Source organism: Lygodium microphyllum, chromosome 20, assembly GCF_053477565.2.
Source record: "Lygodium microphyllum isolate KBCC chromosome 20, Lygodium_microphyllum_v1.1.10, whole genome shotgun sequence".
Classification (NCBI taxonomy): domain Eukaryota; kingdom Viridiplantae; phylum Streptophyta; class Polypodiopsida; order Schizaeales; family Lygodiaceae; genus Lygodium; species Lygodium microphyllum.
This window is the reverse complement of record NC_141154.1, coordinates 99035828-99049374: the sequence shown is the minus strand read 5'-3', so window position 1 is coordinate 99049374 and position 13547 is coordinate 99035828. Positions and strand designations below refer to the sequence as shown.

General features: G+C 39.6%; 1 protein-coding gene across 5 annotated transcripts in view; it reads left to right on the top strand.

The window, feature by feature from the left end:
• LOC148019163 (uncharacterized) overlaps nucleotides 1-12589 on the top strand; it is a 55139-nt gene extending 42550 nt beyond the window's left edge. The window contains exon 5 of one of the 5 annotated variants that reach the window (XM_087660698.1): nucleotides 12351-12589. In XM_087660698.1, the coding sequence (XP_087516824.1) occupies nucleotides 12351-12427 (77 nt within the window). In that variant the 3' untranslated portion in view covers nucleotides 12428-12589. Of the gene's footprint in view, nucleotides 1-8168; nucleotides 8266-8676; nucleotides 9412-9435; nucleotides 9456-9836; nucleotides 10016-12350 lie in introns of those variants that run through there. The other 4 variants (XM_087660702.1, XM_087660704.1, XM_087660697.1 and 1 more) reach the window with 4 other exon arrangements.
• The last annotated feature ends 958 nt before the right edge of the window (nucleotides 12590-13547 follow it).

Sequence of the window (13547 nt, the reverse complement as noted above, 5' to 3'; positions counted from 1 at the left end):
TGGACAAACCGGTCGGGGATCATGCCCACCCGCTTTTCTTTGATGATAGTATCATCTTTAGTTTTTTAATTACCTATAGCACATTTATTGAAACATATACAACCAGCTTCCTTAATTAGTCCATTAAATCACAGGTTCCTTCATGTAATTTATCTCACGGACACACATACAATTTAAACAACCCTTGAATAAAAAATAAATTCCTTTATTATATTGAAAGTTTATTATAATTTTCATCTTTCCAATCCTGCGGAAGACATATAGAATTTCATGAGGATATTTTGTCCACCAAGATTTCTCCCTTGTAATTAGTATTAGGGTTCTAGGATCCCATCCTGGGTTGCGGAGGGGCTTGTCAGATTTTAAAAGTAATGCGGAATTTACAGTCAGAGCCTCCCCTGGCATCCACATTTTCTATTGCTCGAGACTATCCCTACAGATAGATCTTTCCGCTACGGAGTCGGTCTAAGCCTCTCTAATTGATAATCATGATCCCCTTGGAGTAGGGTCTCGCATATAGCTTGGGGGTAGCCTAGTGTGATCTTTCTTTTTATCTTGTTTATCAATGTTTTTAATCAGAGATCTAGATTCTAGCAAACACAAATAATCCTTTCAAACAATGATAATCACACCATTGTGCAGTTCATAGCTTCATATAGCCAAGATAGATCCTTAACCTAAGGTAACCTTACATTCTAAGGAGGATTTTTCTTTCCATAAAGAAGTGTTGAGTACAAATCTTTCAACGTTGTTAAGTAAGACATGAATTTCTCGTTTAGGGCTAGCTTACCCAACAGAAGCCAATTTCCTTTAGTTGGTACTTAGAAAAATATTGCGATAATAATTTAACGAGATGATTTACAAGATTCTTTGAATAGACTTTCACTTTTTAAGGATTAATCAACTCCATTGTCGCGTTTGGCAATAAATATATCAAGTTATTTTAATAATCTCGAGTGCGTATAACGTCCTTTACTCATTTCGTGCAATAACCTCCTGCAATTATTTCCATCATGATTCTATGAATTGTAATCTGGATTAATCTATCTACAAATCATAGGTAGCCGTTAACTGTTTGTGTGTGTATTAATACGCTCTCTAGATGAAACTGACATCTCGTGTAATGTAAATGTAAAAGCTAACATTTTATGTATTTAATTTTGGAAAAAACCTTATTATTTTATGTGGCGATATGAAAATAATAGCCTATTTCTGAGTTGTGAACAACTTGGTTTGGCACGACATCATTGGGAATTTCGTCTTTGCTTGCGCTTGCATTCGCCACACCCGATGTTCTATTGATAGTGGCAATTCTGGCAACCTTGGGCATTCTTGTATCTTTGGCAATACTCTTTGATCGGTTGCGGTGGATTTCATGGTCTTTCTGCCTTGTTGCTTTGGAGCCATCGTTCGCGAGCGGGTACGAGAGATAGAGAAGGTGAAATGAATTCGTGATGGGAGAGCGTGAGAGCAGCTTGCCGAGTTGAAGACTGAGACAGAGGGAGGTTGAGTTAAGCCGTTTTCTCTCTAACCTCCTCCCTAATTCACACTCTCGCTGCCTCTCGGGATCTTCCTTCTTTCTCTTTCTAATTTCCCCTCTCTAGCTTCCTCTCGTAGCCTCTCGGGGGGAGAGGGAGGCATCCTTCTACCTTCCTCTCTTTTCCTCCCTTTTGCTCTATATTCCTGAGAAGGGCCTCTCCTCTCTTGCTCAAACCTCTTTCAAGTGCTCCCCATGTCTCTGATTTATAGCTAAATTAGAGAAGAAGGGTTGTGGCCAAGAAAAAGAGCTCTTTATAGAGGGGATCTTGGCAAAATTAGTAATCTGAAGCTTCCAAGATGCAATTTGATACTCAAATCGCAAATCTGATGGTTCCATTGACTTTGAAAGGTGAGTAAAATCCCCGGATACCCAGGACACCTGGTTAGAAATCTTCCAGATCACTCCTACACTCCTCCTTCCTGTTCGGAGTGTTGTTTGCTACCTGTAAACTGCTATCGCGATGCGTGCGATTTCTCCAATCCTTCTTTTTGCATTATATCTCTAAAATTGGCTAAGAAAGCCACTTGCTTTTTTCACATGACACCCGGTTCTAGAAGTTTCCATAGCTTTTAAGGATATTTACAATAAATAATATCTAAAATATAAAAAATATACTAGTTTTGTTGAAAAATCCAGTATTTTTGGACCGTCCATATTATGGACACTGACACTAATGACTAATATGGCTCATAACTCTTGTTCACGTGGTAACTTCCGTGATAGGTGGCTACAGTCCTGTCAATTCGGAAAAAATGTTAAGTTACGATCCTCGGGTTTTTTTTGCTCGAGATCTCCTCTATTTAATGATTTTATAGTGCTTCAAGTCCATTTTGCGATAAGTTGGGATATCACAAATACTGCCTTCACTACCATGGGTGTTGCATCCAACTCTACTCGGATGATCTCTTGTGGTACTTAGGATTTTGCCCTTATCATATGCGCTATCATCATGACCAACAATCTCTCCATATGTTCCCAGCCATCATAATGTTGTGCCTTAGGTCTGTTACAGTCTATGAGAGGTGCCCGTCTAGAATGATAAAGGCTTGGGCCCCAAATGGCTGCTCCAAAAAGAAGTGTGGGCATAACTAAAGTGTCAAAGAGCCACAATTTGGTATGGGGCTCTTGGAACTGTATATTTGCACATTGTCACTCTAGAGTGCCCAAAGCTACATATGCCCCTGTAAGCCTAGCCTCTAAATTCTCCTTCCATGAAAATGTGGCCCTTTGAAAGTGACTCTGAGGTATACATATTGTCTAACCATTTCCATGTATATAAAAAATTGGTATCAATACCCTAGCCAAGTTGGCTCCAACACCACCCCATCTTTGTATGTAATTTGAAATCTTGTCAATGTACGATTCAAATAGCAAAGGAGAGAGCGGACACCCTTGCTTTACACCAACCGTGCTAGACACTGAGTCTGTTGTGCCTCTAGGCACTCGTACTCCACCTGTCACTATCTCATATAATGTATAAATAAGCCACTACATATCCTTTTGGACCCCAATGGTTCACAACCTCTGCATGAGTCTTGCACGTGGTACTGCATCAAAAGCTTTGCAGAAATCCACGAAACAACAATAGATTTTTTGCCTTCGTGATCGTCCCTCCTCAGTCAAGGCCCTCAACATGAATATATGATCTAATGTATTGTATCCTTGGCGGAAGGCAGCTTGTCGTGCAGATTGTATCCCCTTTGTTTCAGCCCACCAACTCAACTCATGCTCCACAATAGAGGCTGTATCTTCGCTAGTATATGGCCAATCATAATAGTGTAGTAGTGGTTAGTGACCAATGGATCTCCGCTCTTAAAAATCGGCACTATTGTGTGGTCATACCAACTTGCTGGAAACCCCTCACATACTCTATTGAAGATATTTGACAAGATATCAATGCATAACATGCATGTGCAAAATGTTTTGCCACAAGGCCATCTTGATCATGGCGGTCTCGATAAGCCATTGAATATAGCTAATTCGTGAGCACTTCCTAATGCTAGCAAATGGGATCCATATGCTGTCATCTCCTTATCTTGAGATGTCCTATCAAGCCCTAGTTCTCGTCCAATGCCAACTCCTTAAACATCTCGTGTTGAGTATCATAAAAGGCTGACTGCTCACTCCTTGTTTCATAAAAGGCTGAAAATTTAGAAAACTGTCCGACTTGATGCTGGCCGATCATTGTATCCTTGGCGGAAGCCAGCTTGTCGTGCAGATTGTATCCCCTTTGTTTCAGCCCACCAACTCAACTCATGCTCCACAATAGAGGCATATATCTTCGCTAGCATATGGCCAAACATAATAGTGTAGTAGTAGTTAGTGACCAATGGATCTCTGCTCTTAAAAATCAGCACTATTGTGTGGTCATACCAACTTGCTGGAAACCCCTCACATATAGCTCTATTGAAGATATTTGACAAGATATCAATGCATAACATGCATGTGCAAAATGTTTTGCCACAAGGCCATCTTGATCATGGCCGTCTCAATAAGCCATTGAATATAGCTAATCCGTGAGCACTTCCTAATGCTAGCAAATGGGATCCATATGCATGCTGTCATCTCCTTATCTTGAGATGTCCTATCAAGCCCTAGTTCTCGTCCAATGCCAACTCCTTAAAACATCTCGTGTTGAGTATCATAAAAGGCTGACTGCTTACTCCCTGTTCGATAAAAGACTGAAAATTTAGAAAACTGTCTGACTTGATGCTGGACGATCAGCCCTGACTGGGCGATTGCAATAAATGCAGTCTGACTGTTGCAGAAAACTGCGCAGATGATGATGTGGCAGTCCTGGGGTAGTCAACACATGGCAGGGGCTGGAAACTAAAATGCAAAGGCTGCACAAACTCAAAACGGCTTGACAAACCTATGAAAAACATAGTTAGGAATTGCCTAACCAGTTTTGGCAGAAGTTTTTAATAGTGTAGTAAATATTTAGAATGGGAGTTACATAAAGGCTCTTAAGGGCAAAACTCCTCATGGGGCCTATTCTGGTAAAAAACCATTTGTCTCACATTTTAGAACTTTGAGATGTGAATACTATGCACATGTTCCAAAGGATAAGAGAAACAAGTTAAATCCAAAAAGTACAAAATGTATCTTCTTGGGTTATAGTGATGAGCAAAAGGCTTACAAATTGAATGACCAAGCGGCAAAGAAGATCATAGCGAGCTGTGATGTGGTGTTCAGGAGATAGCCACATACAGTAGGAGAAGAATATAAGTTCTTTCAATTTATCATCTAGCGAAGTAGTCCACTATGAGCCTATTCCAAGAGCTATCCCTACTCTCAAGGAGGAGGAAGTATCATCTTTGGATGATGAGGAAAAAGTTCATTAACCTGCAATCACACCATCGGAAAAGCCATTGCCACGATAGGTGAAGTAGCTCTATGATTGTAGCAATTCTATGCCTACCACAACTGAGGAAAAGGCAGATGGGCCAAGGAGTTCTTTGAGAATAGAGAAGCAAAGAAAGGCTTCTGCTCACATAGTCAAAATGGCCTTGATGGCTGAGATTATGAGAGAAGTAAAGGAGCTAGCAGACTTGGAAGTACTTGCCGATCGAGCATGGAGAATAGGTATGCAAGCTGAGTATGACAACCTAATGAAGAATGATACTTGGGAGAGGTAGTGGATCAGCTAGAAAAGAGGAAGATTCTTGATACCACGTGGGTTTGGAAGGTAAAGTACAAGGCTAATAGTAGCTTAGAAAAGTACAAAGCGAGATTAGTTGCATAGGGATTTTCACAGGTTGAAGGATTTGATTTTCAAGAATCATTTGCTCTAATTGCTAGAATGACCACTATTCGCACAGTACTTGCAATGGCTGCTTATAAGAAGTGGCAAGTTTATCGAATGGATATCAAATCAACATTCTTGAATGGTGATCTCAAGGAGGAGGTGTATGCGGTTCAGCCACTAGGGTTTGAGGCCCTCCCATTTTGAGAACAAAGTTTGTAAGTTAAAGAAGGCATTGTATGGGCTGAAATAAGCCCCTAGAGCATGGTACCAATGGATAGATAAATTCTTTTTAGGCTTGAAATTCAAAAGATATGCTTCAGATGCTAACTTGTATGTTTGCAGGGATGGTGAAAAGTCTGTAGTGATTGTCCTATATGTGGATGACCTTATTATTACAGGTTACTATGAATATATGATCCATTAAGCTTAAAAGGCTTTGAGCTCTGAGTTCGAAATGATAGACTTGGGCTTGTTGTACTATTGTTTGGGGATCGAAGTTTGACAAGTGTTCGACAAAATCTTCATCTCTCAAAAGAAGTATGTATAGATCTTAAAAACATTTGGCACGATTGAGTGTAAGGAGATAGCTACACCTATGGAGGTCAATGTGAAGTTGTTCATTGAGGATACATTAGCACTAGCAGACATTGGGAGGTACAAAAGGTTGGTTGGCAGCCTCATCTAGTTGTGTAACACCAAGCCATATATTAGTTTTATTATTGGGGTTTTGAGGAGGTTCTCAAACAAACTACGAGAAAGTCATTGGATAGCTGTGATGGGGGTGCTCAGATACTTGAAGGGAACTTACAAATCTGGAAGTGCTCTTATGGGGAGCTGTGACTCAGATTAGGAAAGTGACAGTGATTCGAGGAATCGGTTTTTGGATATTGTTTCTCTTTAGGTTTAGGAATCTTCTCTTGGCAACCAAGTGTGGCAATGTCTTCTACTGAAGCATAGTACAAGGCAACTTACTTTGCTACATGTGAAGCTGTATGGTTAATGATAATCCTATGGCATATGGGAGTACAAGGCAACTTACTTTGCTACATGTGAAGCTGTATGGTTAATGATAATTCTATGGCATATGGGAGTACAAGATGAAGATTCAATAGTACTAAGATGCGACAATTAGAGTTGTATCATCATTGCCAAAAATCCAAATTTTCATGCATGCATCAAACACATTGAGATCCAATATCACTATGTGTATGACTTGATCGGTGGTCTACTGTCCAACAGAGGAGAATGGAGCAGATATCTTCACCAAATCTCTTATAAAGGATCTTCTTTAAATTCATCTTCAAAGACTTGGCGTTGGGCTAAGAATGTAGTTCACGTGCGGGTGGATGTTGAGGGAGGGGGGTGTTAGATATGCTCAATGTCCTACCCTCATAAGGTGCCACCAATGATCCATGGTGCTCAAAGTTGTAAGGCCCCCATTATGAGGAGAAGCCTGTTAGAGATCATAGCCTGTTTGGTGGGCAGGCAAGCCTGCACAGTCGGACCAGCAGGCTGCTGCACAGTCGGACTGTGCAGTCGGACTGCCACGTGGCAGTCCGACTGCCTGCAGCCGACTTATTCCAGGCTGCGCCCTATTTTTGGCGCCCCATTTCAGGCAGTTTTTCGGCTATATATTGCCGACGTTTCCAGCAGTCTGCCCACTCTTCTCTGTCGCAGATTACAGACCGGTGCTGTGCAGTTTTCTGTCTCTGTTCACAGGTTTCAGACAGCAGACAGTGCAGACTGCAGCAGACTTCGAGGTGGACAGCAGGTCGCATCGTCGAGGTGGAGACACGCAGTCCAGCGCACTGCGCCCGTGTATATCTTTGTATTCAGCATTCTTTATACAGCAGATCTTCATTGTACACTGTCTCTTTCTCTCCTTTTTCTCTCTGCGTTCTCTCTCTCTCAGTCCTACGCTTCCGCACCGCTGCACTCTGACAAAGCCATGTGTGAGTACGGACATTGGGTGGGTGCTGACTTGTATATCAGATGAGGTCTATGTGACCAAATGGCAAAAAGGTGCCCTTTGTGGATCTAGCCTTTGGGTTAAATAGAGTAGTTATGTTGGTAGCAACTCGAGGCACAATGCATCGAGTTGCTTGGTGTATGTGAAGCAGTATTGTTAAGGAGGATCCTATGGCATATGCTACCCTTAAGCTCTTCGCCTATCATCTATTTGGATCGCCATCTAAGCTTCACAGTAGTAGAAGCACGCGGGTGGACAGATCTATCTTTGTATCAGTTCATTTGAAATTGTTCTTCTCATATTTGCTGTGTGTTCTTCACTCGTTGCTCAGATTCTGTCGGTTGTGCCATGTGATTTTTACAACCACGTGGTTTGCAACCTCCACATATGCAGATGATAAGAGGAGAGCGAGTCAGAGTTCTAGGATGCAAGTGAGTAGATAGAGGTAGAGGCTAGCGAGCCTCCTCAGTAGCTTTTCTTCTGAGTTCCACGGTTTGTCACTCTCATGAAAGATTCTGGAGTTGGGTTATATCCCAAGCCTTGCATTGATGATCTTCAAAGGTCTTAGAGGTCACATCATGGATAGTGGAGAGTCTCCTTAGTATCTTTTCTTCTGAGTTCCACGGTTTGTTGCTCTCATGAAAGATTCTGGAGTTCGGTTATATCCCAAGCCTTGCATTGATGATCTTTGAAGCTCTTAGAGGTTACATCATGGATAGGGGGAACTTGGAAGCCTTTGGATAGAGAGCCTGCTTATGTTGAGGATGCTCTAACGGAGAAGAGGCAGCAGTGTAAGGCTAATTCGCACCTGGCTGGCTGTTTCCCTTTAGTTACTGTTCTTAGTTCGGTTTGGCAGATGCCCCTCTTTCCTCATTGGTAAGCTTCATTGGAGATATTGTGATTCTTTACAGGGCACCTAGATACATGGGATTATGTGTCGAGAGGGGTTCACATTGATAAATGGGACAGATTATGATTGTGCAGGTGACATAAGACACTTTTGCTGGACTTTGAGATCAGGTACTATTTCTTGGAGCAGCAAGTAACAACCTGGTGTTTCTCTTTCTTCAGTATGCTCTCAGTGATTCTTTAAATCTATACCTTTGTGCTAGAATGCATGCTAGGTGAGTTGATGTTAACGGTATAAGGTGTATTGGTCCACCATCACTTCAAAATACGTGTTAAGGTGTGATGAACTATGAGATCAAGAGTCAAAATTTGTCGCGGGGGGTGGGGGGACTGATAACATTTATGAAAATTTAGCAGAACAAGACAGTAAGAGCTAAGACAGGCTTTGCACAAAATGGGAGTTGTAGCATACTAAGAACATACAAAGCATTGACCTTACTGATTCGATCTACTGCAAATCTTTAGACAGTGAAGGCCTGTTTTGACTGTGAGTTGGAAATTTTGGTGCAGCTGGCAGTGCAGGTCCAAGTCGGTTTAGGACAGTACGTTGCATAGCTCTCCTTTATTTGCAGCAATCTGGTATGGTCGAGGTTGACTTCCGAGCTCTAGCAAATTCGCAGCAAGATGTAGGCAGGTTGCCTGAGTCATTAAAGCTAAGACTGTTGGATTGATGGTGTGCAAAATAACTTTTGGTGTTTCAGTATCCTCTGAAGGTTCAGCCATCCTATTACAAAATCAGAATTAGTTTAATGTTTTCACTCTCTCCATGTTGTCAAAATGAAGCTGCAAGAGCGACAGCAAGGTGACCATCTATCAGATCAATAATTACCTTTTGCACTTACGAGGGAGTGCCCTGCTTGTGAGCTTGTGGAGCTTGTGGGAGGGATTTTGAGGGCTTCTAAATAATCTGTCTGAGCTCCCCACTTTTTGGTGTGCTGTAGCTTTGTTTAAGTTAATGTGTGTTGCTTTTTATGGGTCCTTCAGATTGTATGGTGGTGTACATAACATGGCATTTTTCAAGTATTGCATACCTGAACTGTTGTATGATTATGCCCTTATACTACACATGTACGAACAGTATTATCAAGTGATTTATCAACTTTATCCCTGTTCACCTCCCTATGCATTACACTGCCCTCTTCATCTTGCCATCCCTCTTACGTTCCTCTGTGGCTGTACCCTCTCACAACTTGGTTAGTCACTTGGACTTGAATGATTCCCTCCTCCTGTGTGTCCTGTAGACTTGCACAACTATTCTCACATTTGCAGGCTAACAAGAATATGGGAGCTATGCAAGACGAAACATCATGCGGGATATGATTGATTTAAAGCCCTCTGCCTTTTATGATTAACTTTGTGTTCACCCATTTGTTGTATCACCTTTTATTGCACACATGGCCATGCAAGACCCATTGATATAAGAAAAATGTCAAGCATAGTAGCTACTAGAGTTTTCTTGTTATGAGTAAATGATAGTCCAATTGTGCACTTTCTTTGTATATAAACCCTAATCCTCGTATATCAAGATATAATGCCAAAGTATAAAAGTGGTAGGTAAACTAGAGAGGTGTATGGGATTGTATCCTAGATAATGAATTGTTAGTTTAGTCAGCAATGGATGAAGAATCAAATAATCTAATGAAAATGTAATTTGTTCATGAAAATTGCAGCATTGAAAAGAGGATTTTGATTCAAACTATGGGATTATAGATATGAAATTGTTACATCATCATGATATGGCAATGTTGATGTTGCTTATGAATTGATAAGCTAGCATTATTGACACAGTGAAATTAAATCATGGAAGCTTTACTTTATTCAAAAGCTAACATTTTTCATATATATTAACAAAAAGCTTGATTAGATTGAGCATATACTCCACCTTGAGCATATTGGTATAATACAATATTTGGGGCAGTGATATAATCATTATACTCTTAACTATGAATTTTTATCGATACATGGTAAAGTATGTGACTAGTCCCTTGAGTTGAAAGCCATATGAAAGTCGTACACCACCTTATACAAGCCCTTGGAGCATTGAGGCAAAAATGCATAAGCGTTCTTTTATTTGACTTCCTTGGGATGCCATCGTTTTTGCATTCTAACACAAAGTTGAAAGGATAGCAACTAGACAATTGTGGATGGGCTTAGTAAGCATACTCATTTCATTATTGTGAAAAAGATCATTGAAGAAATCAAGTCATAAATGGTAAAAATCTTCAAGTACCAAATGATTCCTTGAAGTCATGCTTGAGATGTGTGTTCCTCATAGGGGTTCATTGGAGATGACTAGTTAGATCATAGATTTGTGTCAAAACATGAAATGAGAAATAATAATCAATGATAGGAATAGTATTCTCCACGTAATAATGCTCTAAAGAAAATGAATAGATCCTTGGACTTCATAATCTTTGATGATGTCGAAATGTCAAGTGATTAGGTATGCACTATCTAAATAATTACCTTGTCAAAGTGCTTAAAAGAATCGACTACTTATGTAGGTTATGGCAAGTCTATAAGTGTGCCTCTCCAAGAGATTGCAATTACCATAGGAGAATGTATAAGTCTAAGCAATTCAAGTCCATAAGATTCCTCCTCAAGAGGTCCAAATCATCGTGATGGAAAAATACTTCTTTAGTTCTTAATGATGATGATGTGATTGCCTCCACAATATGACCTTCTATATGTTCCTCCAATGCGGTGCTAGGAACTTGTGGTATAACCTCTTTTAATATCTCTTTGTCATTTCTAATAACATTCGTGTGTTGGGATGTCATCCTATCAATTCGATGGAGTGATATCCCATCAAATTGTAATCTCTTTGATTAAGAGGCCATATCCACAATGCATTAAAATTGGAAAGCTTTGGCTAATATGGAAGCCAAGTCACCCTTGCTTGCTTGAGTGCTACTTATTTTTTGCTCCTAGCTTGCTCTTTCTTAATGAAAATGAGTTTTAAATGACTTGAATATAGTCCTATCCAAAGGTTAAAGCTTATGAGAAGTGTGGAACGATAGTGTAATGATATAAATAAACTTGCATTGTCAACAAGTGAAATAAAAATATGAATGTCATGGCTATCAAGAATTAGTAAGTGCCTTGTAGCAAACCTTATAGACTCGTCAATAAAATTGTACGAATGATCCAATTGTGCTTGAAACAACTTCCCAATCATCCATGTTTTCTTTTGCTTGGCCACGGCAGTTCCTCACAACAATCCTAGATGTAATTGCCAACAATCTTGTCCTTTGAAGATATAGCATCTAGGAATAACATTACTAGTAGCATTAGTATTGTATGGAATTGTTTGAGTGTCCATGGTAATATAATTCATGACTCTTATTTCTTTTCGGCCTTGGAATCTCATCTTATTTACATTTCGAATATTGCTTGGGGTTTAGTTGTGTAGTTCATATATCTTCTTCAAGTTGCCATGTAAGCCCTTCATAATGTTTGATAAAAACTAATGGCCCTAGATTGCTCCAAGGGTTCACTTATTTGAAATACCAATGGTGGATGTGGCTTGCAAAAACAATCTCATGAATTCTTGCCAGGGATACTTTGAGTAAATATAGTATCCTTGCTTTGACATGTTTCAACTACTTTTAGCTTCACATCAAGAAGAGATGCACCGTGTCTAAATCACATTTTTTGAAGTACCAATTGAGAAGAACCTCCTCTTTTACAATTAACATTGTTGTCTCATCCCTTCTCATTGGTCCTCACCTCTTCCCAACTTAGAATTTTTGAGAGGCTCATTGCCTCTTGCCGATTAAGAATAGTTGAGAGGCTCATCCCATACTTGTTAGCACATTTTCTAAGATGTATTCCCACTTCATGATCAAGGATTGCCTTAACCATGTCTTTAATAATCCATCGCTTTACAACTTTCTTTGTCCATGCCTTCTTTAGTGATTGGAAGGGGTTGGTTTAGGCAGTGCTGATGAGAGGGATTATTGAATTTGTTTAGACTGAGATTTCTTGCCTTTTAAACACCAAGCATATAGTCATGTTATAGCCTCATTTCTTGCTGGCTTATATTTATTAGCTTGATTATCAACATATCTACATAGCCAACTTCAAAGAATTTGCTAATGAGTAAGTTCTTGAATAAGTTAATATTTTCCTTTTTTGTAGTATTGGGACTTATGAACCATGTTCTTCCTTTCTTATTGTGACAGGCCAAAGAATTGAGCCTTCTTGTTGGTGGGTTCAAGGTTATAGCCTCATAGACTTGTTCAAATCTACAAAGCTATAGAGGTCAAGTTGTAGGGTTCTAATTGTTTCACAATCATTGGAACTTTAGATCACTCTTTCATGGTTGGTACTACACCCAGAATGTTAAACAATGTAGTTCTTATGGTTGCTCCAATTTGGGTAACTATGGGGTTTCTTCCAAAACAATAGCGCGTGGGTAAGGTCTCTTCAAGGTTTATTAGAAGTCTTGATAGCTCTATCACATTCCTTGGTCTATCTCTCTTATCTTGTTTCATCTTAGCCTCATGTTGTCTTCTTGTGGAATCTAGCGATTCCTTAACTAAATTTTGGGCATCTCTTATAGAAGGTCTCTTCTAAGAATGTGTTTTTGGGATCCTCCTTCTACCTCTACATAGAGTGCCCTTCAATACTCATTATATTAAACTCATAGTGCAAACATAAGAATTCTATGATTTATATTATGAATAAAAAACTCTTTGACAACGTTATGACAAACAATTTGTTTTTGTTATCATTCTTTTTTTCTTTCTTAAATTGTTTGAGAATGGATTTCTTCTCTTGTAACTTAACAAAATTAACGTATGTAAAGTCTCCACCCACCCACAAATTAACGTATGCCAAAGTGTTTTCCATCTCGTGGTATTGCACCGGATCTCATCGAACCTCGCCACCACTTTCTCTTTGTTTTTTATCCATTCATTCTCTTCTCTCCTTCCATCTCTCTCTCTTTTTCTCTTTCTTTATTATGTTGTATGTTTATTCCCTCTCTCTCGTTGCTTCTTTCTTTTTCTCTTCCTCTCCCTCTCTCATTTCCTTTAACAGAACATCTCTCTCTCTCTCTCTCTACCACTACCACTACCACTAACACTACCTACCACTACCACTACCACTACCATTACTACTATAATAAACAAGAAAAAAGAAAAAACAACAACAACTACTACTACAACAACAACAACAATAACAACAAACAAGAAAAGAAGAAAAAATTACTACTACTACTACCACTACTACAACAACAACAACAACAAACAAGAAAACTAAATAACAATGAGATCCTTCGATCCTCAATCTTTGTTGGCTTCTATAAACTAATGAGATGATCAATAAAGTCTTAGAAGAAAGGGATGGGAGTTTAGCTCTTAAGCCCTTCCCTTATA